The sequence below is a fragment of the Suncus etruscus genome, chromosome 15, assembly GCF_024139225.1.
Source record: "Suncus etruscus isolate mSunEtr1 chromosome 15, mSunEtr1.pri.cur, whole genome shotgun sequence".
Lineage (NCBI taxonomy): Eukaryota > Metazoa > Chordata > Mammalia > Eulipotyphla > Soricidae > Suncus > Suncus etruscus.
In genome coordinates this window covers 88,279,828-88,306,633 of record NC_064862.1, presented here as the reverse complement: position 1 = coordinate 88,306,633, position 26,806 = coordinate 88,279,828, and the positions used below count along the sequence as shown (strand labels likewise).

Sequence of the window (26,806 nt, the reverse complement as noted above, 5' to 3'; positions counted from 1 at the left end):
TCCATCATTTCTTTCTCTTGTTTATTGGCAGCCATGGACTGCAAAGACAGGCCGGTGTTTCCAGTCAAGAAGCTAATACAAGGTAACGTCTGGGTCTGAAAGAAACACTGGGTTTTCACATTCACCTGGCAGAGGGAGTGACAATCATTGGCAGCATCTCTGCTGTGGGCCCAAATCCCTCTAGCTCTTGGCCTGACATCAACAGGCCTGGCCTACCTGTGAAAGAACCAGCTGGATCTTTGGCAGCCTCTGTTCCTCCAAGCACAGAGCTGGGTATAGCTCCCAGGAAGGGCTCAACATGGCCCCCAAACCAGAGGCCCAAAATGATAATGTCACAGACATTGCCAGTTGTTGGTTGGCTGCCCCCTCACCCGGTCCCTGGTTGAACTGCTATTGGACAGGCGGATAATCCCCTAGGATGGGGGGATGTTTTTCTTCAATGGCCCCTTAGCAGCTGGATTGTATAGTGATTTCTAGGCTTGTTTTGTGGGGTTCTGTTTTGCTTTTTTGGGGAGGTAAAAAATTACATATCCAGGTATGTCCAAGGCTTAACTCCTGCCTCTGTGCTGTTCTGTGTTTTTTTTTTTTTTTGGGGGGGGGGTGTAAAATACATTTCCAGGTATGCCCAAGGCTTAACTCCTGCCTCTGTGCTCTACTGGTGTGGCTCAGGAAGCTATATGGGGTGTTGGGTATTGAACCCAGTTTGGCCTGAGTACATCAAGAACTTTATCCTGGGGCCGGGAAGGTGGCGCTAGAGGTAAGGTGTCTGCCTTGCAAGCGCTAGCGTAGGACTGACCGCGGTTCGATCCCCCGGCGTCCCATATGGTCCCCCAAGCCAGGAGCAACTTCTGAGTGCATAGCCAGGAGTAACCTCTGAACGTCACTGGGTGTGGCCCAAAAACCAAAAAAAAAAAAAAAAAAAAGAACTTTATCCTGTGCTCGGTCTAGTCCCCTATTAGAAATTTATTTTATGTTTTATTTATTTATTTTTGGTTTTGGGCCACACCCAGTGACGCTCAGGGGTTACTCCTGGCTATGCGCTCAGAAGTCGCTCCTGGCTTGGGGGACCATATGGGACACCGGGGGATTGAACCTCGGTCCATCCAAGGCTAGCGCAGGCAAGGCAGGCACCTTACCTCTAGCGCCACCGCCCGGCCCCTATTTATTTATTTTGTGTGTGTGATTTTTGGGCCACACTCTGCGGCACTCAGGGATTATTCTTGGCTCTCTGCTCAGAAATTGCTCCTGGCAGACACGGGGGACCAAATGGAATGCTGAGATTTGAACCACCTATGGTCCTGGGTTGGCCACTTGCAAGGCAAACTCCCTACCGCTGTGCTATCTCTCCGGCCCCTACTGTCAGAATTTTTTTAAAAATATATTGGGGCTGGAAAGATAGTACAGCAGTTAAGGCATTAGCCTTGGGTTCTTTTTTAGTTTGTTTTTTGTTTTGTTTTGAGGTCACACCTGGCAGTGCTCAGGGGTTACTCCTGGCTCTGCGCTCAGTAATTACTCCTGGCAGGCATGGGGGACCATATGGGATGCCAGGATTTGAACCACCGTCCGTCCTGGTTCGACTTTTTAAAAGGCAAATAATTTACTACTATGATATCTCTCCAGCCCCCTAGCCTTGGGTTCTGACTTGGGTTCAATCCCTGGCACCCCATATTGTCCCTGAGCACAACGAGGTATGGCACAAAACAAAATAAACATGTATACATATATGTGTGTATATGTATATAAATATATATATATGCATACATTTTTGTCGTTGCACAGGGTTTCATGGTACCAGGAATCAAACTCAGGATCTCACACAAAAGGCACTTTGGGGGTGTTTTGGGTGGAATTGTATTCAGGTTTTTCTCTTGGCACTATTTTTTCTTGTGCTGCTATTTCTTGTTCCTGGCCCGTTTCCTGCTATGTCAGGCCCTAGGACATATGTCTCCATTGTCACATGAGGTGCTGCCCTTCTGCTGTGGGGGAGGAGAAGGAGCACCAAGAGGTGCAGGGGTCAGATACGCCAAAACTGCAGGCAGTTCCTCTGGCAGAAACAGCCAGGAAGCCAGGCTTGAAGACTCAGGCACCGAACTGGCTCATCAGATGGGTTTACTGGTGTTTGACTGGGTCCTGCCTGCGGGTTCTCACCTTTCTGGTGGCGCCCCTGCTAAAAGTGCTGTCAGTAGTCTTTTTTGTTTTGGGAATCATAGCTGATGGTGGTCAAGGGTTCCTCTTGGCTCTGCATTTAGAAATGACTCGTGGCAGGTATGGGGAGGAGGGACCCTGTGGTTGCCAGGATAGAACCTGGGTCTACTGTGTGCAAGGCAGATGCTCTCCCCACTGTACTACTGCTCCAGTTTCAGCTTTGTGCATCTTATTTGCTTTGAAATTAGGACCAGCGAAGACAGTCCTGCCTAGGCATCGGGAGGTGGGGGCCCCCATTTTCAGTCTTGTGGCTGAAGCAGTGGCCTCTTTCTTGCCCTTATAGCTCGTCTGCCCTTCAAACGCTTGAATCTGATCCCAAAGGAGAAGCCGGAGGATGGGGCTCCAGCTGCTGCTCCTCTGGGGGCCTCACTGGACAGTTCGGAGCACGAGTGTGCCCTGCCCGCTGAGCAAGACTTTGGGCCCAAACTTGTCAATGGGAAGGGACCCTTAGACTCCTTCTTGTGTAGCAAGGCCCGCAGCAGCCTGGGCCCAGCCACTGTCGTCATTGACCTCACCGAGGACTCCACGGACCAGGCTGACCTCGTGGCCCCTAAGAAACTGAGCAATGACACCTTGTCCTCAGAGGAGGGGGTCAGTGGGGTCCAGGACCCCGGAGAACCCGACAATGGGGATCCGCAGCCGCTGCCCCCTGACAGTGAGGAGAGTGGGTCAACATCCCCTGAAGAGTCCCTTTTGGATAGTTCCTGCTCCACAGAGGATGAAGCAGGGGCGGCAAGCCCGCAGAGGGGCTTTCGCCCTGCCTGCCAGGATCTGATTCCGGGGCTCAGCATCTATCCCCTTGAGGAGCAGGACTGCTGGCGTCGCACCGGGCTCATCCTCTGCAAAGATGGCAAGGTGCCAGTGGTGGTCCTGCGAGACCTCCGGGTCTCCAAGCTCCTACCTCTCGCCTGCTCACTGCTGCATCCACCCTCTGAAAGTGAGGCCTCGCCTGAGTCGGGCCCTGAAGACGTGTCCTCCCTGAGCTCCTCACCCACTAGCTCCCCTGAGGTCCTGGCAACCTCCTGGAAGGGACACAGTGATGCCCAGTGCCTGCAAGCCAGCATGCCCATCCCCAGAGTGAGTATTTCCCCTGGGCAGTGACCAGACTGAAAATCTGTGCTGGTGGTGGGTGCCCATCTACTCCATGGAATATGGGTAGCACAGAGCCAGGCCTCTGCTCGATCCGCCTGCCTGCCCCACACGCATGGATGCATGTTGGGGGGAAGGCCTAGGAGAGGAAGAGTCTTGGGTCAGCAGAGCCTTGACTGCTGGCCAAGCCCCAAGAACCAGCGGAGAGACTGAAGGGGCACCTGGGGTAGGCTCCCGAAGGTGCTGGCTCTGTTGGTGGTGTCCCCTAAGCTGCACACATGGCAAAGTTTTTGTTGGTTTTTGTGGTACCCTGGCTTGGACTTGGGGCCTCGTGGAGCAAGACAAACAGGAGGAAGCGAACCTGCTCTTTAATTTTTGTCCTTTGTCTGTTGTACCTGCCTGCTTTGATCTTACGCCTTATGACCCCTAACGGGTAGGTTGAAGCTGCACTGGGGCTTAAGGCTGGCTCTGTGCAGGGATTCCGTGGTTACACTATTCGTCGTGCTGGGGAGTATAGCTCCATGCAAACAAGGATGGTAGCCTCTTGTCTTGGCCCGTGTGTTGGATTTTTGGGGGGAGTATTTGGGGGGGTCACTCAGGTTACTCTGGCTGTGCACTCAGAAATTGCTCCTGGCAGGCTTGGGGGACCATATGGGATGCTGTGGACCGAATGTGGGTTCTTCCTGGGTCTGTTGGCTGTGTTATCTCTCCCACTGTGTTGGATTGATTTTTTTTTTTTTTGGCTTTTCGGGCCACACCCATTTGATGCTCAGGGCTTACTCCTGGCTAAGCGCTCAGAAATTGCCCCTGGCTTGGGGGGACCATATGGGACGCTGGGGGATCGAACTGTGGTCCTTCCTTGGCTAGTGCTTGCAAGGCAGACACCTTACCTCTAGCACCACCTCGCTGGCCCGAAGATTGATTTTTACTGTTTTAAGATAGCCATTTCCAGCACAGGGAGGGCCACTTCCTGAGATGCCCCATCTGGTAAGTCAGCACCACGGGTGGGTGCTTGAGCTGATGGGGAGGAGCACAGCCTCATCTATACCCCATCACTTCATTCATTCTGGGTGGGGTGCCAGGGATTAAACCTGCATTTTTGGCCACAGGCAAGGCAAGCATCTCCCTGCTGTGCTGTTGCCTGGCCCTTCACAAGAGATTTATGGGACAGGAGTCAGGCTGCAGCCCCCATGTCTGAAAATGCCCCCCCCCCAGATCCCCACTCTCAGGAGCAAGAGAAGCCCAGTGTTGGGAAAGGAAGAGATCTGAGAGCCAAGTTTGGAGTCGCTAGGAAGCTCCAGCCCCGAGACCCCCATGCACCATCCCCACAATCAGTGCTTGTTAGTTGACTCCTATTTGTAGGGCTGAGCATTTATGGGGTTATTTGTTCCCTAGTCAACCCCTAAACCTAAAGCTTTCCCCCGCTATGGCTTACTCTTGCACTTTTGACTTGGGGGGAATCTTCTTCAGGTTGGGGAGGTGGCAGAGTGTGAGGAACTGCTGGACCCTGGGCTGAGCCTGGGGCCAGCAGGCTGAGGGTGGGGACTTCCATGGATTCTGCAGCTTCTTCTCCTTTGCCTCCTGCTCCCAGGGCCTTTGTTAAGGTTCAGCTTGTGTCATCCCCTCCAGGGAGTCTGGCAGTGGCTGCTCTTCAGTCTCTTGGGTTCCCAGAACAACCTCCCTGTGAGAACAGTCTTTGGGGACCCCCCTCTGCTGGTTCTCTGCAAGCTCAAGAACTTTCCCCTTCTCCCTGTTTCTCTGTGTTTGCACTTGGATGTGGCTTTAGTACCCTGAACTGGACTCACCCGGTGGTGTCATTGGCCCACTCCTAGGTAGAGCCCAGGTGGCTGGAGTTTAATCCTCGAATTAGACCCTGCTGGATCTCCCCGACCTCACCGAGGCTGGGTGGGGGCAGGTTCCGTGGTAGGACCCTCAGACGTGGAAAGTGGCAGATTGAGGCTTGGTTCCATCTGTGGTACTGACTGCAGGGGCTGGAGAGAGGACAGCGGGCAGGGCATGTGCCTGGCATGTATCTGATCCAAGCTCTAGCCCTGACCCCTTTAGGGTGTGTCTCTGAGCCCAGAGTAAGCCCTGAACACACCAGGTGGGACCCAAGATCCAAAGAAGGGCTTGCGGTGGAGCCTTCTCACCCGCTCTGGCCAGCCTGTCCCTTCACCTCCCATGATGAGCTGCTTCTGCAGGCATAGTCAAGGTCCTCTCCTTCCTGCATGTCATTCTTAGCTCCTTGTTCTCTGGTCACTCCCCGAAATGTTCGGTCACCACAGGCAGGAGCTAGAATATGCACTCCAGCCCCCTGAGATCCTTGTGTAGGATGGGGAGGAATGTTTCTGGAATTCAAAGAGACACTGCTGGGTGGGGATCCTGGACAACACCGGTAGGGCTGTCTCCGCAGCTGTCTCCTCAGGTCTCCAAAGATCTCTGGTTTTGTTTTGGGCCACACCTGCCAGTGCTCGGTGGGTGGCTGCTGGCTCTGTGCACACTCCAGGGTTTCTTTGCTGCTGGGTGAACCGCTTGGTGCCCTGGACAAAAGCTGGGTCTCCTTCATGTGGAGCTAGTGCTCAGTCTGTTAAGTTAAACTCTCTCTTTGACCCCTTTAGTGTTGCTTTGTTGTTTGGTTGTGGTTCTTCCTTGGGACCCATCTGGCAGTGCTCAGGGCTTCCTACTGACTTTCCTTTGTCCTTTCCTCAGTTTGTGGTGAAGTTCCTGAGTTCCCCCTGCCCTGCGGTGCTGAACTACCCTCTCTTTCTCTGTAGAAACCTAAGAAACTGGTCAGAGATTCCGCAGAGAAGCTCAAGAGGAGATTGCAAAGAGTAAGTTGAGAATGTGTGTGGCAATAGGAGCAAGCACAGGACTAGGCACTGCTTCGGGCGCAGCACCCTTCACCCCAGAGTCTTGAGGCAGGGCAGCTCTGCTGCTTCCCGCTGGGTCTCAATGCTGTGGCCTGGATCCTGCTCGCTCACAGCTCCTGGGGACTGCTTGCTTGTTGCCATGGAGAAAGTCGTGTGTGTGTGTGTGTGTGTGTGTGTGTGTGTGTGTGTGTGTGTGTGTGTGTGTGTGTGTGTATGGCAGTGTCGATCTGTCCCCTGCCTTTCCCCATGCCAGCTCAGTTCATGCAGGGGGCCAGCACAGACAGTTCAGGGGGTCCACGATCTTCCGAGGGGCCTTTCAGCTGGGCTCGAGGCCAATGAGTTGTTCCTGAGTGAATTACCTTGTTCATCAGCTTTCAGAACTGGGGGCCAAGAATGCCTGGGAAGTTCGCTTGCCTTGCAGCCAACCTGGATTCAGTCTCTAGTGCCCTATGTACTCCCCTGAGTACCACCAGAGCTGAGCTTTCTGAGCACAGAGCCAGGAGGTAACCCCAAGTATCTCCAGATATGACCAGAAAAAGAAAAATTGAGTGCTTGAAGAGATTTGCTCTCCCCAGCTCCCAGACAGACCCTTCATTCGTTTGTTTTCCTCGCTATGCTAGAAATGGAGTCGAGGGCCTGCATAGCAGGCAAGCAAGGTTTGCACCTTTGCCCCTGAACCTTCTTCCCTGGCTCCCCTTTCTAATAGACAGACAGACAGACAGACTCCTTCTTTTAGTGTCTGAGGAGCCTTGCCAGCAGGAAGCTCTCTTATCTGGAGGGGTTGGCAGACAAGCATTGCGTGTGTTGGACTTTCCCAGTGGGACCCCCAGTCTTCCCCAGACCTTTCTAGAGTGGTGGTCCAGCTCTGCTGGGCACTGGGCCTTGTGCCTTGGTGTGGCCAGAAATGTCACTTACTAATCACAGCTGCTCTGCTCTGGGCCATGCACCCATCCTGGGGAAGAGGAACTGGAGTGATGAAGAAAGCTGAGCTCCCTTTAGAGTAGCCAAGGAGCCCGATGACTTCTGCCTGCACAGAGGACTAGGGGGAGGAGGAGGTTGCACCCCGTTGCCTGGCGTGTGCGTGAGTGCGTGCGTGTATGTGTGTATGTGCTGCTCCCCTGATTCTCAGCCGTGCAGGAGCACCCAGCGGTGCTGGACCCTGGGGTAGGCCCTGAGGCCCACGGCCCGGTCTCACCCGTGTCCCTGCGGCAGGAAAAAGACCGACTGGGCAAGCAGCTGCGGCTGCAGGCGGAGAAACAGGCCAAGGAGCGGCTGCGGGAGGAGGCAAAGCAGGCCAAGGAGGCGGCGCGGCGGAAGCGGGAGGAAGAGAAGGAGATGAAGGAGAAGGAGCGGCGGGAGCGGCGGGCGCAGGGTGAACGGGAGCGGGCCGAGAAGCAGCGGCAGCGCGAGGAGCGGCGCAAGGAGAAGCAGGAGGCTCTAGAGTGCGTGGGGGGCGCTCGGCAGAGGGGCTGAGATGGGGGGTGTGGTGGGGACCCCCAACCCACTGACCTGGGCTTTCCTTTCCCTGCAGGGCAAAGCAAGAGGAGAAGAGGAAGAAGGAGGAGGAGAGACGGTTGCGGGAGGAGGAGAAGGTGGAACGTGCGGCCCTGGGAGGGGGGTCTTGTGTGGAGAGTAGTATGTCTGAGAGCTGGGGGCGTCAAGTGGGTGTCCCATGGGGGAGAGCCATGTTCCCATGAGTGCAGTTTCGGGGTCCAGTAGCCTGAGTCCATGTTTCTATATCTCGCCCCTTCCCCCTCTTCCTCGCAGCGCATTAAAGCCGAGAAGGCAGAGATCACGCGATTCTTTCAGAAACCAAAGACCCCCTCGGCCCCCCCCAAGGTGAGCACCCACTCCCTTCACTGTCCCCCACCCCTCCCCAGCTCTGGCGAGCAGTGCCACAGTACTGGTGCTTTGCAGACCCTGGCCGGCTTCTGCGGCAAGTTCGCGCCGTTCGAGATCAAAGAGCACATGGTCCTGGCTCCTCTGTGCCGTGTGGCCTTCGACCAGGACCTCAGCGACAGGCTCGACGGGCTCCTGCAGCAGCAGTGCAGCGACACCACCTTCCTTGATGAGCTCCAGGGCCGCCGGCCCCTCAGCTCGGGCCCCACCATGAGCCCCAGCCGGAGCACTGACCTCGACCTCTCCAACAGGTGCATACACTGGGCTGGGCACCCCAAAGGGAAGGCCACAGGCACAGGCTCTCTCATCTTTTAGTACCCTCCCTGCCCCCGCCACTGGCCTCCTGCTGATCTGGTGGCTCCCCTAAACCCTGCAGTAAAGCTGCCTGAGCTCCCTGGGGTTCCGGGAGACTGTGGGTGGCCTGAGCTCAGGCTCCATCCCCAGTGACGTGGTGATTGTGGAGAGCGGCAAGGTTGATGGGGTGCCTGAGCGGCGCAGGTTTGGCCGCATGAAGCTGCTGCAGTTCTCTGAGAACCACCGGCCTGCCTACTGGGGCACCTGGAACAAGACCACAGCTGTCATCCGGCCCCGCCAGCCCTGGGCCCAGGACACAGTGAGTCCCACCCCGGCGCCTACTCTGGTTTCTCCTCATCTGCCCAAGAGACCACGGTGGGGAGACACTTCCTGCTTGTCTTCCAGAAGCTTCTGGACTACGAGGTAGATAGCGATGAGGAGTGGGAAGAGGAGGAGCCAGGCGAGTCCCTGTCCCACAGCGAAGGGGTGAGTGCTGGCTGGGCTACCCTGGTCCTTTCTTCTGGCCCCTGAGTGGGTCTGTTCTGCGGGGACTTCCAGAACAGGATGACTGGGGAAGGATGAAAAGAAAGAAATGGGCCATAGAGATAATACAGTGGTAGGACGGACCTGGTTCGATCCTTGGCATCTCATATGGTCTCCCGTGCCTGCCACCCTGTAAGGAGTAACCCCTGAGTGCTGCCGGGTGTGGCCCCCCTCAAAACAACAACAACAACAACAACAACAAATCGTTACCCGTGTTATAAGTTTTGTGTGTTCACTTAAGGACGAGGATGATGAAGTGGGAGATGATGAAGATGAGGATGATGGCTTCTTCGTGCCCCATGGGTACCTGTCTGAGGACGAAGGAGTGACTGAGGTGAGGGGTGTGGCGGTAAAGGGAAGGTTGGACCAGCTCTCTCAGGCCTGGTGAGTCACAGCACGGTTGAATCGCCCCCCAATGGCCTCTTGGGTCAGGAGAAGAGACCGGGAGTAGGGAGGCAGTGGCAGCAGTGCCCTGAGCAGCCCCTGGGTCCCGTCCCCCAGGAGTGTGCCGACCCTGAGAACCACAGGGTCCGGCAGAAGCTGAAGGCGCAAGAGTGGGACGAGTTCCTGGCCAAAGACAAGCGCTTCCGGGTGTTGCAGCCCACCAAGGTCGGCTGCTTGTGGGAGGCTGACAGGGCCAGTGGCGCCTCAGAGCAAGACTTCAAAGTGCTGCAGCAATTCCGCATATGCCTATTGGAGACGGCGCCCCCGGAGGATGAGCAGACGCCCAAGAACTCGAAGCGACACCAGAGGGACAGGCAAAGTGAGTGGCCGGCCCTGGCCTGGGTGGGCAGCCTGGTGGGATGTGAGGGGTCTTAGAGCCCAGCCTACTTGACTGGTGGCTTCCCGGAGAACAGAGGTGTGTCCATGTGGCCAGCGGGCCCATCTGTCTGAGCGAGCTTGCCCGGTGCCCGGGCCTTTCTCTCGCCAGTCTTGGGCCAGCTGCTGCCACTGCTGCACGGGAACGTGAATGGGAGCAAAGTCATCATCCGAGAGTTCCAGGAGTGCTGCCGCCGGGGCCTGCTGGACAGGGACACGGGCAGCCCCGAGAGCAGTTCCGCCAGCCCCACCAGCCCCGGCTCCTCCCGCCCGCAGACCCCCACGGCCACCCCCGACGACTCAGCCGTCCCGTCCAAGGCCCGGCTCAAACGGCTCATCTCAGAGAACTCGGTATACGAGAAGCGGCCCGACTTCCGCATGTGCTGGTATGTGCATCCGCATGTGCTCCGCAGCTTCGACCAGGAACAGCTGCCCGTGCCCTGCCAGTGGAGCTACGTCACCACCGTGCCCTCGGCCACCAGGGATGAAGGCAGTGTGCCCGTGACGGGTGCCAGCCAGGGCACACTGGTGTCACTGAAGCGCAAGTCAGCAGGCAGCATGTGTATCACGCAATTCATGAAGAAGCGCCGGCACGAGGGCCAGGTGAGGGCAGCCACAGCCCCAAACCAGGACAGACAGAGACAGACAGACAGACACACACACTCATGGCCAGGATAGAAGCTGAGTGGTGTCTGCAGATCTGGAGGCCATCCTTAATCCCCAGACCTTTGACATTTACCAGAGCATCTGCAGATGGCGCCTGGGTTCCCCCCCACCAGACCTTATTCCTCTCTGGCCCCGGATAAGAGCCTGGCTGCTTCCCACACTCTAGAGCAGGGGTCTTCAAACTACGGCCCGCAGGCCACATATTGTATTTATTCCCATTTTGTTTCTTCACTTCTAAATAAGATATATGCAGTGTGCATAGAAATTTGTTCATAATTTTTGTTTTTACTATAATCTGGCCCTCCAACAGTCTGAAGGACAGTGAACTGGCCCCCTGTTTAAAAAGTTTGAGGACCCCTGCTCTAGAGCATCATTTCTCCTCTATGTTCCTTCCATGGCCCCCGAACTAGCCTGGGCGTCCCCAGAGGCTCAATGGGAGACGTCAGATTGGGTGCTGTGGGTTAGAGTTAGGGCAGTGTTGTGGCGGTGAGAGTGGGCCCCAAGGCTGCCCAGTCACCAGGGAGTTCTCAGGAACTCTGTATGGGAACCAGAAGGCCAAGGGGCTAAGCTTTGCTAACTGGCTTGGGCCACACCCAGCGGTGCTAAGAGCTAATCCTAGCTCCATTCTTGGAGGCCTGTGGGAGTGCTGAGTTGGTTTGGGAGGAGGAAGCTGAAGGTGGTCACAAGGAGAGCAGGGAGCTGCTATTTGCACTCAGCTTCCATCCCTACTACCCTTACTCTGACCCACCCAGCCGAGGAAGTGGGGGGCGGCCCCCCTGGTGCTCATGGACATGTGGAGGGCAGTGATGGGCACAGCTAGTAGCCATGCTGGGAGGGCCAATGACAGGCCACTTCTAACCCAGTTTGTCATTGCCCCTCTGCGTGTGCTCAGACTTGGGAACACCATGTCATCCAGCCCACTGCCCAAATGCTGTTTGATGCCTCTTGCTCCTTTACACCAAAACTCCAGAATCCTAAGTCAAAAACATTTCATACAAAAATACAGATATTCTTCTATCCAGTTAAAGAGCCAGTGCTTTCAAAATGTCAATTTTGGGCCAGAGTGATAGCACAGCAGGGAGGGCGTTTGCCTTGCATGTGGCTGACCTAAATTCAACCGCCAGTATCCTGTATGGTCCCTGAGCCTGCCAGGAGCAGTTCCTGAGTACCACCAGATGTAGCCCAAAAATCGAAAAGAAAACTTTTTGATTTCTAGTTGTTTTTTGTCTTTGCTTTTGGGCTCCCCCAGCAGTGCTCAGGGTTCACTTTGTACTTTGGGATCAATCCTGGCAGGCTCGGCGGACTCCTCTGGAGTGCCAGGGATTGAATCTGGGTCAGCCATGTGCAAGGCAAAGGCCCTCCCCACTGTGCTGTCACTCTGGCCCATAAATGAAACTTGATGTGGCGACATTGCCAAGGGAACTACTTCTGGTTACTAAGTCCCAGGAAGGGTAGAAAGTGAGAAATTTGGGCTGGAGAGATAGCATGGAGGTAAGGCATTTGCCTTTCATGCAGAAGGTCATTGGTTCGAATCCCGGGGTCCCGAGCCTGTCAGGAGCGATTTCTGAGCATGGAGCCAGGAGTAACCCCTGAGCACTGCCAGGTGTTAAACCCGCCCCCCCCCCCAATGAGAAATTTGAACTGCGAAGCATTGGTAGCCAAGCAGTGTCCAGTTTCGGTTCATCCTTGGAGCCCCGTGGTCTGCCAGCATATGTCCTGGGGGTCATGGGAACAAAAGTTCCCACTGGAGTGACTTAGCAATTTAAGGAAACCTTTGAAAACTTGAATCTTTGGGACAAAGCAGTTCAGTTTCTTTGGGCCCAGCCAAACCTCAGTCAGTGAGTCTCCAGGTCATTTTAGAAATGTTTGCTCGTGAACATTCTCTTCCTCAGTTTGGTTCTTTTTGAGGGGCTACATCCCTCCCATAGTGCCCAGGATTTGCTCCTGGCAGCAGTCTTGGGGGACCACAGAATGGAATTTAGGACAGCCACCTGCAAGGCAAATTCCCACTCTGACCCATCAATGCAGTGGATTCTTAGCCCCCGACTGGGTGAATACTCCCCAGGAAGGTCTCGGGCCTCAGACTCTCTCCTCCCTCTGGGGCACTGGGCCCCTTGCTAGGAGTGCACCATGGTGGGGCCCCATCCAAGTGCCCATGTGCTTGTCTGTCCAGGTCGGAGCTGGGGACCTCGACGGATTCCAGGCGGACACGGAGGAAGAGGAGGACGATGACGGTGACTGTGTCATCATGGACATCTCGGAAGCGGGGGGTGAGGAGACTCCCCTGTCCCAAGCTTGCGAGAGGACAGGCCGTGACCCCCACCCCCCCACCCTAGCTGGGCAACCTTAGTTCTACCCAGGCCCAAGGTCGCCAGCACAGCCCTAACTGCTGCTGGTTATGGCATGGGTTCAACCAACCCCAAGAGAATGTCCTGAGATTATGGTGCTGGCAGAGTCCATGATTTCGTGGGGCCGGAGCGGTGGCGCAAGCAGTAAGGCATCTGCCTTGCAACACACTAACCTAGGATGGACCACGGTCAATCCCCTGATGTCCCATATGGTCCCCTAAGCCAGGAGCGATTTCTGATAGTGCATTGCCAGGAGTAACCCCTGAGCATCACCGGGTGTGGCCCTCCCAAAAAAACAAATCCCAGGGGACTATGGGGCTTCAGGATTTGAATCTGAGTCGGCCATGAGCTCCCAGCACTGTGCTTGGTATCACTCCAGGTGGAGCTCACTAAACAGTGCTCGAGATGGAGCCTGGATTGCTGGCCTGTGGAGCCTGCTCCAAATGCTTTCAGCCCAGTTCTCAGTTCCTTCTAGGAGAATCCTACCAAAAGACAAGGGGACATAGACTTTCGCCAGTACATCCATGACTGTTGGGGTTTACAAAGAGTTCAGGGGGTTAAGGACTAGCATTGCATGTGGTCCACGCTGGTTCAACTTCTAAACACGGGTGAAGTGGCCCTCAAATCCAGAAACACAACAGACACCTTGGTTTGAAAAGCTGCAATTTGGGGGCCGGAGAGATAGCATGGAGGTAGGGCGTTTGCCTTTCATGCCGAAGGTCATTGGTTCGAATCCCAGTATCCCATATGGTCCTGCCAGGAGCAATTTCTGAGTGTGGACCCAGGAGTAACCCCTGAGCGCTGCCAGGTGTGACCCCAAAACAAAAAACAGAAAACAAAAAAGCTGCAATTTGAGAACCAAGAACAAAGTTGTTCCCAGGAGGGGAAGTTTGAGGGGCCAAGGAGTGGTCAACTCTGTCCCCAGCAAATGATTTCTTCTCCCAGCAGATGCCCAGCACCTGTGTGGACCAGTCCCCGCAGCAGGCAGGCCAGGGGGTGGGGGCAGCAGTGAGGCAGCTGGCAGTCTGCTGGGGTCCTGCTGAGCGCAGCTCTGGCCTGAGGGAGGCTCAGCCCCCCCAAGAGCCTTTGCGATACTTGAACCTCTGACCCTCGAAAGGAAACAGCACTTTGTCCCGCTTCGCAGACCTTCTTGAGGTCTGGCCAGTTTGCCCAGGAGACTGACCGTCCACATCTGTACAGAGCCCGCCCCACCCGGCTGCCTGCCCCTGCCCCGAGGGAAGCATTACTGTGCCCAGTGGGCCTGGGTGCCCTGCCCTGCCCCACCCCGGCAGGCACTGTGGCCAGAGGCTGTAAGGCCCGGAAGGGTCTGTAAACTAAACTGTCTCACCTGACCCACTGTCTGTGATCTGTCTGGGTGGGGTGCGTGTACTCAGCTGTGGCTGGAGCCTCCACCCACCCACACTGGGGATGCCAAGCCACTAGTTTCTGCTTCAGCTGCTTGCTCCTGGTGTGTAGGGAGCAGCTCTGGGGCGTCTAGGGGCACATCTGAAAAGATAGGGTCCATGTGCAGGACCTCTGACTCACGTGGGTTCCTACGCTCTGGGGGCCCAACTAGGCAGCTTCTGCATGCTCAGAGCCTGCTGGGTGGAACCTGGTTCTCTGGGACTCACTAACACCCCTCCCCCCCAAGTTGCAGGTTGAGAGGGCACCTTTTGCTGAGTCGGGAGTGGGGGGATCTGACCAGAGCTGATTCCAACAGTTAGGGCATAGGAGGTGGATCCGGTTGGAGATTAGACAGGTCAGTGTGTGTAAGGCTTGGGTCTAGCACAGGGAGTGACCCCTGAAGTGGCAACTTGAGCACCCAAAACCAGCCTCTCAGTGGGTGACCAGGGCCAAGGACTTCCTAAGATCTGGGGTTCAAAATCTCCCTGGGCCCTCCTCCTGGCAGACCATGTGGTGTGTGCCCCCCCCTTCAATGGGATGTGCACCCCAACACTTGCCATTCTCTGGCCTGGCTACCTAGAGCCAAATGACAAAATAGTCACCCCTTTGCGTGCAGGGTTGAGCAGTGGGGGAAGCTGAGAGTCGCTGGGGCCCCCACCCTGGTCCTCTTGCCCACCTGCCCAAGAACCTGCTGGAAAGTGGCTGAAACGCACACCAGGGACTAGTTAAACTTTTATTCCGATACTTAAATATCAACTATTCTCGTCACCAGTATTCCCCGCGGGCAGCCTCAGGGCCAGCTGTGCTGCCCAGGCCCCTCCATTCCTGGCTCCCCAAGTTCAGGTCAACGCTAGGCACAGCGCCCTACCAAGGCCGTTCTCTGAGATCTAGGGTGCAGCAGGAACGGAGAGGGGCTCATGGACAGACCCAGGCAAGGGAGGCCCCCCGCTCCCTGCTTTATTCACACCAGCTGCTCTAGGGCCTCGAGCAGATCGGGCTTGAGGATGGATGTGGCCGACTGTGCCCCTGCTGCCTTGATGTCCTCCAGCACCGCCGCGTCCCAGGAGAAAGTCAGCAGGGCCGAGGGCACCTGCCGGGGGGACAGGCCAGTGGTCAGGTGCCATACCTTCGGGGTGGACTGCAGACCCACAAACTCGCCACCCACTCACCAGCCCGCACTCGGTGAAGGGCAAGTTCTCCTCCTCCGACAGCTTCTGCCCGCCTGACGCCAGCAGGTCGAAGGGCTGCCAGTCATTCTGCAGAACCTCCCGCACGAAGCTGAACAGGGTGGCCACCCGCTCCCGGGCATAGAAGGTCCCTGGGGGAGTGGGGAAGCGCAGTAGGGGTGAGCTGCTGGCATCTCCGCTGAGGACCGAGTCAGCCCTCCACCAGGATTTTAAAAATGTATCTATTTTGGAGGGCCGGAGAGAGATGCACAGCAGTAAGACGTTTGCCTTGCACGTGGCTGACCTAGAAGGACCCAGGTTTGATTCTTGGCATCCCACATGGTTTCCCTAGAGCCTGCCAGGAAATATTTATGAGCGCAGAGCCAGGAGTAGCCCCTGAGTGCCACCAGGTGTAAGGAAAAAAAAAAGTATTTTGGTTTGGGGGCCACACCTGTTGGTGTTCAAGGGTGACCGGTTACATCTGGTATGGAGTGCCAGGGTACCAAACCCAGATCAGCCGTGTGCAAGGCAGCAAGTGCCCTCCCTGCTGACCTGTCGCTCCAGTCCCATCTACCAGGGTTATCGGATTCTCAGAGTTCAGCCCAAACCCTAAAGGTGGGATGGGGGGCCGCACCAGGGAGCCAGAGGGGTCATGTGCATGCATACACGCACCCAGAAGGCAGCCCTGGCCCGAGCTCACACCCCACATGTGCACCCCCTACCTAAGATGCTCAGGCACTACATCTCGGGGCTGCTAACATCCACCCCATTGCTAAATTGTCCTGGGGGGCGCGCGCAGCGGGGGTCACCGGTGCGCACCCTGGAGCAAGCAGCCGTCAGGGAAGCGCACTCGCAGCAGCGTATAGGTGTATTTGCGCAGGTCCCGCTGCTCGTCCTTTTCCCGCATGGCCTTGGTGCGCAGCACGCTCAGCCGCTCCACCGCCTCGGACCTGGGCACAGACGGTGGGTTGGGGTGCATGGGTGGGTGCTGGCTGGGGCTCCCCGGGGAGAGTCAGGCTCCCCAGGCGGCCCCCCACTACGCCTCGGGCGCACCTGAGCCTCTGCTCGCGCTTGATCTCCTCGGCCGTGAGGCTGAAGAAGTCCCCGGGCAGCTGGAACTGCGCGGCCAGCGGCGACGGTCGGAAGAGGCGGCGCTGGCGGGCCAGGAGCGCGCGCACCGGCTCGGCGTTGAGCAGCTGCTGCTTGTGCCGCTCCAGGCTCTGCGGCTGCGCCTCCTCGCTCAGCACGTAGAACTCCTGCGGGTCTGGGGGTCACGCCGGGAGGTGGGGGGTCAGCTGGCCGGAGCCAGGAGAGTGGGCCCCCATCCCACCCTCACTGGCCCCTGCTAGAGGGTCCCGACACTGACCCTGGTCCGGGACGGGCAGCAGCTCCTTCTGGAAGCCGATGGCCTCGAAAAACTCGCAGGTCCCTTCCAGGCAGTTAATGCGCTCCTGAAGCCGCGATGAATAATGAATGCGCCAGTTAATGCAAGCGAGGGGCATATGGGGGTCCCCTACCCCTTCAGGAAAGGGGAGACCAACCATCTCTAGCAGAGGCTGACCCAGGGCCCGGCACCCCCTACCTGGAAGACTTTGTTCTGCAGCTTGATCTTGCGGTATTTCTCCTCCTCGGGGTGCAGGTGAATGTTATCCAGGTACCTGATGCGGGTTGGGAGGGAAAGCGGGGGGGGGGGGGGGGGGGGGGACGACACGGACGGGGACACATGACCCAGTCTTGGGGTGAGAAGGAACTCACCCGATGGGGTGAAAGCCTGATCACCCTGGGAAGCCAGGGTCAGACACCCCAAACTGGAAGGAAAAAACAACTTTCATTTTATTTCATGTATTTGGGGGAGACAGGCAAGGCTTTGCACCGATGCTCAGGGGCCATTCCTGGCTCAGGGCTCAGGTTTGCCCCGACCCTGTGGTGATCAGAGGGTACCCGATGGGGTGCCGGGGAACAGAAGAGACCAAGTGGGCTGCATGCAAGGCCAGGGCTTTACCACTGTCCTCTTGGGCCCAAAAACACTTTTTTTTTTTTTGTATTTTGGGCCACACCCGTTTGATGCTCAGGGATTACTCCTGGCTATGCGCTCAGAAATTGCCCCTGGCTTGGGGGGACCATATGGGACGCCAGGGGATAAAACCGAGGTCCTTCCTTGGCTAACGCAAGGCAGACACCTTACCTCTAGCGCCACCTCGCCGGCCCCTCAAAAGCACTTTGTTGTCCAAACAGGGAGGCCACAAGAGATGGGGATAAGGGTGCAGGAGAGTGAAGGGGGGCAGGCCCCCCATCCACTCACTTAGCGATGGTCTCCACGCCCAGCTTCACCCGCTCTCGGTCCTTGTTGAACGTGTGGATCTTCATGATGGAGGCGGCCACGGGGTCGGTGGAGAAATGCTGGGGGACGGTGAAGGGGCCCACATGGTGTCAGGGACCCCAAAGCTGCTGCTTCTCACTTGAGCACAGCCCTGGGACGTGCTGGGATTCTGAGACCCAATTCCAGGGTGTTTCATATCTGTTAGCAGGGGCTTTTTTGGGGTCATATGTGGTGGTGCTCAGCACTTGTTTAATTTGGTGAGTTTTGGGGGGGAAGAACTATACTCAGTGGCTCTGTACTCAGGGATCACTGAGCACTTCTGAGTGCTTATGGGGCCAGATAGGATGCTGAGGATCGAACCCAGGTCAGCCACATGCAAGCCAAACGCCCTCCCATTGTCCTATTACTTCCACCCTGGGTATTCTTGCTTCTTTAAAAGAGCTTGGCACAGAAATGAGCAAGAAAAATGCCATGGAGGCAGGTGGGGATGGGCTGGAGCTCTGTTTCACACCTCAAGGGCTTCCTGGAGGAGGCGCAGGACCCAGGGTGCTCACCGAGAGGATGGCCTCTCTGATGCAGGCCTCCCGCTGGTCCTTTTTCAGAGTGGCCCCTGTGAGCGGGCACGTGAAGTAGACCCCAGACACTGCCAGGTGGCTCGGACCTTCTTTGGGTTCAGACACCTGTGGGGGAGTGAGGAGGGAGATGTCTGAGAAGCGTGTAGGGGCCCGGTAATGGGGGCTGAGTCCCTCTGAGCTTTGTTTGGGGGCCTCATCCAACAGTGTTCAGGGACTACTCCCGGTTCAGTGCTCAGCACAATCATGTGCTCATGTTTTCAGTGGTAGAACCGTGGGGAGTCGGGGATGAAACCCAGAGGCCCCAACATGCCAAGCTGCACTCCAATCACTGGAACCATCTTTCCAGCCCTGTTTTCTCATCTCTAAGTGTCTCTGGAAGAGACCCCCAAATGAAACAGGGACAGACACACACACACAGCAGAGGCCCCTCACTGCTGGCCTCACTTCCTAAGGGAGTCTCCAGGGTTTTTCCATTTGGAACATCAGCAAGGTCTGCTCGGACAGTGTCCCACTAGGGTCGTGTGTCCAGGCTCACCACCTCCAGGAAGGTCTCCCTAATTTTTCCCCATTTGGTGACATATCTGTACATAAGGCACACTACCCTGGACATGAGGACTCAGTACTGCAACCTGACAGGCTGGGGCTCCTGTACAGGAGTATGTGACCAACAGCAGCTGCACCCCATATTTCTGACCACTGCTAGAAATGTTCAGGATACCTTCCAAGGTTTTGGAGAGAGCATCTTTGAGTCAGGCCAGGGTGCCCCAAGCTGCCTGAATGCCAGGCGCCCCAACCCCTGAACCCCCATAAGCACACCTACACATACACATATAGACACATACACAAAACCCACCAGCATCAGGAGCCCACAGCCTGGCAAGGACACAGAAAATGACCTATGGGAGACCCTGGGGACCCAAAGGACCCAGCCTCCCCTTTCCTGAGCCCCCAGAGATTCTTACCACATTAGGTCCCGGGGCCTCCAAACTTCCAGTAATGGCCCCCTCAGCCCGAAGTTCCTTTTTCACTGGAAAGAAACAGCAGGAGAGGCAGAGACAGGTCAGAGTGTCTGTGTGTGGGGGTGCAGCCCCAACCCCCAATCCACAAACTCAGCAGGAATAGGACAAACCTGTCCCCTCTTCCTCACTCCTTTCAGCTGGCCTCAGCCATCCCAACCTCGGGCAACCCCAATATTGTGTTTCCCTTACAGTGATCCAGTCACTTTTTGTTTGTTTTGTTTTGGGGCCACACTGGCGACACTTGGGTTATTTCTGGCTCTGCACTCAGAAATCTCTCCTAGGGCCGGAGAGATAGCATGGAGGTAGGGCATTTGCCTTGCATGCAGGACAGTGGTTTGAATCCCGGCATCACAGATGGTCCCCCAAGCCCACCAGGAGCGATTTCTGAGCATAGAGCCAAGAGTAACCCCGAGCGCTGCTAGATGTGACCCCAAAGCCAAAGAAAATAAGAAAAAGAAATCACTCCTGGCTTGGGGGACCATATGGGATGCCGGAGATCGAACCACAGTCCGTCCTAGGTTAGCATGTGTAAGGCAACGCCCTACTGCTTGCGCCAATGCACTGGGCCTGGCCCAGTCACTTAAAGGCTGCCATCGGGGCAGTGCCGAGGCTCTGACTCCAGAGCCTGCATTGGTGTCGCCTCTGTAATCCCCAAAGTCATGGGCTGTGTTAGAGCTTCCACCCAGGCCCTAGGACAGGGTGTCTGGGCCTGCTGGGGTGAGGTGGGCGCACCCTGGTTCCGAATGGAGTCCTGGGACGTGGGGCCCCGGGATTTGGGCTGCTGCTGCTGCAGTCGGGCCAGTGCTGCGGCCGCCGCCATCTGCGCTTCATCTGTGGGGCCCTGTCGGGCCGGCTTATGGACTGGCTGGCTCGGCTTCTCTTTAGGAGCCTTGTCTCTGAGGTGGGAGAGATGGAGGGAAAGAGAGACAGTGTGAGAGCCTTCCCCACTTCTTTCTGCCCCCTTCCCATCACCCAACCACCAGAAGGTTCTAATAGATGGAAAATTCACACAAAGCCCTTTGGTGCAAGACCAGGTCCTACATTCACCCACTTGGCTCCAGGCCTGCACCTACCTAGCCTAGGAGCCCCATCTCGAGTTAGGGTAACAGTCTCCTACACACAGAGGTTCACAGGGTGCCTCCTTCCATTAGGAAGAGCCTCCATGTAGTGCCTACTGTATGGGTATGGGTGGGAGGCTGGCCCATGTCAGTGTGGGTGCCTCTCATCCCCTTGCCTCTGAGGTCTCACCATCTCCACAGACCAAGTTGGGGCTCCCCAAGATCTGGGCTGAGTTGCCCAGACCCTCTGTCTCTAGTGACCCCCAGGAGCTGAAAGGCTTCATGGACCCACTAAGTTTATGTTTTGTTTTTGGTTCACACCCAGTGGAGGAGGCTTGCTCCTGGCAGGAATCACTACTGACAGTGCTGGGGAGACCCCTCTGGGGCTGCTGGGGACTGAACCCTCTTGGGATGTGTGCAAGGCATTTAAACGCCCCTCCCTGCTGCCCTTTCAAGTTTCAACTCCCCCCCCCAAAGTCCCCAAATCCGATTTCAGCCATCCCCCTTGCAAGCCCTACTGCCTTCCTCCGCCCCCAGAGCAGCTCATCCATCCACAGCTCTAAGCATCTGGCACCCCCTCCGAAGTCGGGGTCCAGCTCCCCACAAATCCAAGCACTCACCCAGACCCCCCCCCAACAAGCTACCAGGCTGAGAAGCCTCACTCTTGGCCACCCCCAGGCTCTAGCTTCGACCCCCCGGGTGTTCACCTCGAATCCCCCATAGCTGATATCTCAGCCCTTGCCTCTCAGGGGTCCCCTGGCCCACCACCCGCGCCCAGTTGGTCGAGGCCACGCCCACTACTCAGAAGCCACGCCCCTTTGTGCAGGCCACGCCCCTCGAGATCTCGCCCCGCCCGGCTCGCCGCACCCCAACGGGCCTCCGCACCCCTCGAGGCCACCGCACACCCCGTTTTCAAGTCGGATCCCGCCGCGCCGCTCCCCAAAACCCCCGCCCACGTCCACCCCTCACGCCACCGACTCTGCGAGCTTCTGTCCGGGCCCGGCGCTCTTGAACTTGATGTCGGCCTTGATCTCCTGGAAGAATTTCTTCATCGCGGCGGCGGGGAGCCCCGGGGGGTCGCGGGAGGTCGCGGGGGGTCGTGGGGGTCGCGGGACGCCGGGCCCGATTGGGCAGGGGCCGGCCGCAGCCGACAACCGGAAAGAAAATACCGGGCCGCCGGAAGTCCCGCCTCCGCGCGCCTGTGCACGTGACAATTGGCTCTCGGCGCGCCGCTCTAGCGCTCGCGCGGCGTCTCGCAGGCCCGGGGTCGGCCACTCTGCGCCGCGCCGCGTCTCGGTGGTGCTTCCGCCTCCGGTTGCCATGGCGACGAGGGCGCGTCGGGGTTAGGGCGGTGATTGACGTTGGAAACGGATCCGGGATGATCCTGGGAGTTGCAGCAGGATTTCAGGAAGATTTGGGTTTTCTTTGTTTTTTTGGGGGGGCCACACCGGGTGACGCTCAGGGGTTACTCTAGGCTATGCGCTCAGTAATCGCTCCTGGCTTGGGGGACCATATGGGAGGCCGGGGATCGAACCTCATGCAAGGCAGGCACTTTACCACTTGCGCCACTGCTCCGGCCCCTCCAGAAGAATTTAAGGAAGAGCGGCGCCAAGGAACTAGTTGGCTGAACATGGTCGTCTCCTCACTGCCAAATAGGAGCTAAGAATTGCAGACTCCTCTTGGGACAGTTGGCACAGTTGGAAAACTCTCCCCAAAGGGCTTATGTTGTAATGTTTTTCCTTTTTTTTTTTTTTCTCTAGTTTTGGAAGATGAAATTCAAGGCCTCCCACATGCAGGGCCATCGTTATTCCGCCCAGCTACATTCCTGACCCTTTAATATTGCTCTGTTGTACTAAATAACAGATGGAAATGTTTTTAGGTTCCCCACCCTTTTTTTTGTTTTGTTTTGTTTTCCATTTTGGGACCCATACCTGGTAATGCTCCGGTGACTCCTGGTTCTGTGCTTAGGAAACAATCCTGGCAGCACTCAAGGGACCCTGTGGGATGCCAGAGATCAAACTCAAGTTCTTGGAGTGCAAGGCAAATGCCCACCCAGGTAGCTACCTGGGTATACTGTCTCTCCAGCCCCAAGATTTCCCTTTAATATTCCTAGTGAGGTGGGGTGTTTTTTGTTTTGTTTTGTTTGTTTTGTTTTTAATCAGCCAAAGAAAACAGATTCAAGCAACTCCTGGCCAGTAGAGAACATGGTAATTGGGGGGGGGGGGCATTGGGAGATCCACTTCCAGCAGTGCTTAGAGCTCTTTCGTTTGTTTTCAGGCCTGGCGATGTGCAGGGCCTACTCCAGGCTCTGCACTCAGGAATTACTCCTGGGGTCTGAAGCAATAGCACACTGCATAGGGCTTTTGCTTGCATGTGGCCGACCCAGGTTCGATCCCCAGCATCCCATTAGGTCCCCTGAACCTGCCAGGAGTAACCCGTGAGTGCTGCCAGATGTGACCGCCCCCAAAAAAAGAAAAAAGAAATTACTCCTGGCCACTAAGAGCATGCCAAGGATCTAATTCAGAGAAATGCCCTCTCCACTTTACTATCACTCCAGTTCCAGTGATCAAATCTTTTTTGTTTGTTTTTTGAGGGGGAGGGGGTCACACCAGCATCGCTCAGGGGTTACTCCTGGCTCCACACTCAGAAATCGCTCCTGGCAAGCTCGGGGTACCATATGGGATGCCAGGATTCGAACCAATGACCTTCTGCATGAAAGTCAAACGCCTTCCATGCTATCTCTCCGGTCTCAAATGATTTATTTTATTTTATTTTGTTATTGTTTTTGGGCCACACCTGGCGATGCTCAGGGGTTACTCCTGGCTGTCTGCTCAGAAATAGCTCCTGGCAGGCACGGGGGACCATATGGGACACCGGGATTCGAACCAGCCACCTTTGGTCCTGGGTCAGCTGCTTGCAAGGCAAACGCCGCTGTTCTTTCTCTCCGGGCCCTGGATTATTTTCTTACCATTTTTTTGGGGGGGTCACACCCGGCGGTGCTCAGGGGTTACTCCTGGCTGTCTGCTCAGAAATGACTCCTGGCAGGCACAGGGGACCATATGGGACACCGGGATTCGAACCAAGCACCTTTGGTCCTGGATCGACTGCTTGCAAGGCAAACGCCGCTGTGCTATCTCTCCGGGCCCTTGATTTCTTTTTTTTTTTTTACCATTTCTTAACATAAGGTAAGATAACATAAGAAGGAGGAGCAGTTTGCAGCATCTTATAAACTGGCCAGACACAGGGAAAGGCATTTTTTTGTTTGTTTGTTTTTGGGCCACACTGGGTAACGCTCAGGGGTTACTCCTGGCTATGTGCTCAGAAATCGCTCCTGGCTTAGGTGACTATATGGAATGCCAGGGGATCGAACCATGGTCTGTCCTAGGCTACTGCATGCAAGGCAGAAGCCTTACTGCTTGCACCACCACTCTGGCCCAGTAAAGGCTTTTTTTTTTCCTTTTTTTTTTCTCTCACCGGGAAAAGCTTTTTTGTTTGTTTTTGGGCCACATCAGTATCCTCGATTTCCTCCCTGCCCTCTCCTCTTTTTTATTTTTATTTTATTTTATTTTATTTTTGGTTTTTCGGGCCACACCCATTTGATGCTCAGGGGTTATTCCTGACTAAGCGCTCAGAAATTGCCCCTGGCTTGGGGCAACCATATGGGACGCCGGGGGATGAACCGCCAGGGGATCGAACCGAGGTCCTTCCTTGGCTAGCGCTTGCAAGGCAGACATCTTGCCTCTAGCGCCACCTTGCCGGCCTCTCCTTTTTATTTTATTTTTGTTTTAATTTTATTTTTTCTCCTTGCATTTTGTGGACCAGTTATTTTTGTTTGTTTGCTTTTGTTTTGGGAACACAGCTGGCAGTGCTCAGGGATTACTCCTGGCTTTGTGCTCAGAAATTGCTCTTGGCAGGCTAGGGGGAATATATGGGATGCTGGGGATTGAACCTGGGTCAGCCGTGTGCAAGGCAAACACCCTAGCTGTGGTATCGCTCCGTTTGTTTTTTTTTTTTTTTTTTTTTTTTTGGTTTTTGGGCCACACCCTGTGCCGCTCAGGGGTTACTCCTGGCTATGCGCTCAGAAGTTGCTCCTGGCTTCTTGGGGGACCATATGGGACACCGGGGGATCGAACCGCAGTCCGTCCTAGGCTAGCGCAGGCAAGGCAGGCACCTTACCTCCAGCGCCACCGCCCGGCCCTTTCTTTTTTTTTTTTTTTTTTTTTTTTTTTGGGCTCCGTTTGTTTATTCGTCGCTCTGTGCTAAAGGGATCACTCACTCTTGGCAGTGATTGGGAGATCTTATGCGGTGCTGGATCTTTTTTTTTTGTTTTGTTTTTTTGTTTTTTTTTTTTTGTTTGTTTTTTTGGCCACACCCGGCGGTGCTCAGGGGTTATTCCTGGCTGTCTGCTCAGAAACAGCTCCTGGCAGGCACGGGGGACCATATGGGACACCGGGATTCGAACCAACCACCTTTGGTCCTGGATCGGCTGCTTGCAAGGCAAACGCCGCTGTACTATCTCTCCGGGCCCTGGTGCTGGATCTTAAACTGTGTTTGGTATAGCAGCCAGAGCAAGGTAGGCCATCTGCCTTGCATGTAGCCAATCTGGGTTTGATCTCCAGCACCCCAGGAGGGGTCCCCAAGCCCTCCAGAAATGATCCCTGAATGCGGAACTAGGAGTAACTCCTGAGCACTGTCGGGTATTCCTCAAAAAAAAAAATACCTAGAGGAGAGAGGGGGAGAGAGAGAAAGAGAGAGGGGAGGGGCGGTGGCGCTAAAGGTAAGGTGCCTGCCTTACCTGCGCTACCCTAGGACGGACCACGGTTCGATCCCCCGGCGTCCCATATGGTCCCCCAAGCCAGGAGCGACTTCTGAGCGCATAGCCAGGAGTAACCCCTGAGCGTCACCGGGTGTGGCCCAAAAACCAAAAAAAAAAAAAAAAAAGAGAGAGAGAGAGGGGAGAGAGAGAGAGAGAGGAGGGGAGAGAGAGGAGAGAAGAAAAAGAGAGGGGGGAGAGAAGGAGAGAACAGAGAGAGAGAGAGAGAGAGAGAGAGAGAGAGAGAGAGAGAGAGAGAGAGAGAGAGAGAGAGAGAGAGCCTGGAGAGATAGCACAGCAAAGGTGGTTGGTTTGAATCCTGGTATCCTGGTGTCCCATATGGTCCCCCGTGCCTGCCAGAAGCTATTTCTGAGCAGAAAGCCAGGAGTAACCCCTGAGCACTGCCGGGTGTGGCCCAAAAACCAAAAAAAAAAAAAGGAGAAATGAGAGAGAGAGAGAGAGAGAGAGAGAGAGAGAGAGAGAGAGAGAGAGAGAGAGAGAGAGAGAGAGAGAGAGAAACAGCCTCAGTGGGATGCTGGGGTCACACCCAGTTTGACCCTACCCATTCTACTATCTTTTTGGCCCTAATACTGTCAATTTTACAGAAATTGCATTTTTGAACCCCAGGAGTGGGAGTGAGGGTGGAGGATAAAGGAAGACACACTTTTCTCATTTATTTTTTAGTCTTTGGTTGTCACACCTAGAGGTGCACAGTGCTTACTCCTTGATCTGTGCTCCAGAATCACTCCTGATGCTATTCCGGGGCCCCATGGGATTGGGCAGGGATTGGTTGGCAGCTAAACCAGAGCCTGAAGCAGCTGACCTTTTTCCCTGTCAAAAAAAAAAAAAAAAAAAAAAAAAGTGCCTCTCCCTTGAGTGACAGTAGTTGAGATCCTAAATGAGGCTTGCTGAAATGCAGATTAACGAGGCTTGTTTAAATTCTAGCCTGGAGGGTTGAAGATATAGGCTTAGATTCTCCAACCCTGGGAAAAGAAAATAGGTTTACTCTAGGCGCTAAGAGAAAGGTGTAATAATCCTTGAAGACTGTTATCCTTGACTTGGAGCATCTCCGGGGCTCAGAGAGATTTCTCCTTTAGAGAAATTTCCGGAGAAAAATGTCTGGAGAGAAACTAAAGTGGTGAAATCCATGCTTTAAAATGGAGAGTAGCAGGTGGCCTGGAATAGGAGCTGTGCAGTCAATGGTCTCAGTTTCTTGGCCAAATGCCCAGTAACATAGGATTATGTTAATCTTGTTTTGGGTTTTTGGGGCTTACATCCAGTGGTGCTCAGTTATTTTTCATGCACTCAGGGATCATTCCTGGCAGTGCTTAGGGACCCTTTGGGGATCTGGGAATGAAACCTTTCTATGCAAGGCAAGTGCATGTCGCCCGCCCTGTACCATCTTTCATGCACAAGCATGTTTTGTTTTTTATGTTATAAGGATCTCTTCTCTCAAGACGAAGCTTTGTCCTCTCTGCTCCTCTGATCCCTCCAATATGTTTGCAAGACATTTAAAGAAACTTCTCTTTTTTTTTTTTTTTTTTTGTTTTTGGGCCACACCCGGTGACGCTCAGGGGTTACTCCTGGCTATGCGCTCAGAAGTTGCTCCTGGCTTGGGGGACCATATGGAATGCCGGGGGATCGAACCGCGGTCCTTCCAAGGCTAGCGCAGGTAAGGCAGGCACCTTACCTCCAGCGCCACCGCCCGGCCCTAAAGA

The 26,806-nt window shown here is 55.5% G+C and overlaps 2 protein-coding genes across 2 annotated transcripts; one reads left to right on the top strand and one right to left on the bottom strand.

Moving 5' to 3' along the window:
- On the top strand, positions 1–14,047 carry CHAF1A (chromatin assembly factor 1 subunit A). Its single transcript, XM_049788752.1, has 14 exons — positions 1–82; positions 2,489–3,282; positions 6,069–6,125; positions 7,377–7,606; positions 7,696–7,756; positions 7,932–8,003; positions 8,082–8,314; positions 8,508–8,676; positions 8,763–8,843; positions 9,142–9,234; positions 9,402–9,663; positions 9,832–10,322; positions 12,559–12,655; positions 13,679–14,047. The coding sequence occupies exons 1-14, from the start codon at positions 34–36 to the stop codon at positions 13,774–13,776; spliced, it is 2,787 nt and encodes a 928-aa protein (XP_049644709.1). The 5' UTR covers positions 1–33; the 3' UTR covers positions 13,777–14,047.
- Positions 14,048–14,867: 820 nt separating this feature from the next.
- Positions 14,868–21,406, bottom strand: UBXN6 (UBX domain protein 6). The gene is made up of 11 exons (XM_049789395.1): positions 21,254–21,406; positions 19,950–20,113; positions 19,161–19,225; positions 18,178–18,303; positions 17,606–17,703; positions 16,886–16,961; positions 16,670–16,754; positions 16,357–16,567; positions 16,123–16,253; positions 15,307–15,455; positions 14,868–15,227 (listed from the first exon to the last, which is right to left on the bottom strand). The coding sequence occupies exons 1-11, from the start codon at positions 21,325–21,327 to the stop codon at positions 15,099–15,101; spliced, it is 1,308 nt and encodes a 435-aa protein (XP_049645352.1). The 5' UTR covers positions 21,328–21,406; the 3' UTR covers positions 14,868–15,098.
- Between the last annotated feature and the right edge of the window lie 5,400 nt (positions 21,407–26,806).

Excerpts from the sequence above, each read along its gene's own strand:
- CHAF1A (XM_049788752.1), top strand. The coding sequence starts at position 34 with ATGGACTGCAAAGACAGGCCGGTGTTTCCAGTCAAGAAGCTAATACAA. Across the intron at positions 7,607-7,695 it reads GAGAAGCAGGAGGCTCTAGA|GGCAAAGCAAGAGGAGAAGA; the intron begins GTGCGTGGGGGG and ends CTTTCCCTGCAG. Across the intron at positions 8,677-8,762 it reads AGCCCTGGGCCCAGGACACA|AAGCTTCTGGACTACGAGGT; the intron begins GTGAGTCCCACC and ends CTTGTCTTCCAG.
- UBXN6 (XM_049789395.1), bottom strand. The coding sequence starts at position 21,327 with ATGAAGAAATTCTTCCAGGAGATCAAGGCCGACATCAAGTTCAAGAGC. Across the intron at positions 19,226-19,949 it reads GGACTCCATTCGGAACCAGG|TGAAAAAGGAACTTCGGGCT; the intron begins GTGCGCCCACCT and ends GTTTCTTTCCAG. Across the intron at positions 15,456-16,122 it reads TGACGGCTGCTTGCTCCAGG|GGACCTTCTATGCCCGGGAG; the intron begins GTGCGCACCGGT and ends CCACTCCCCCAG.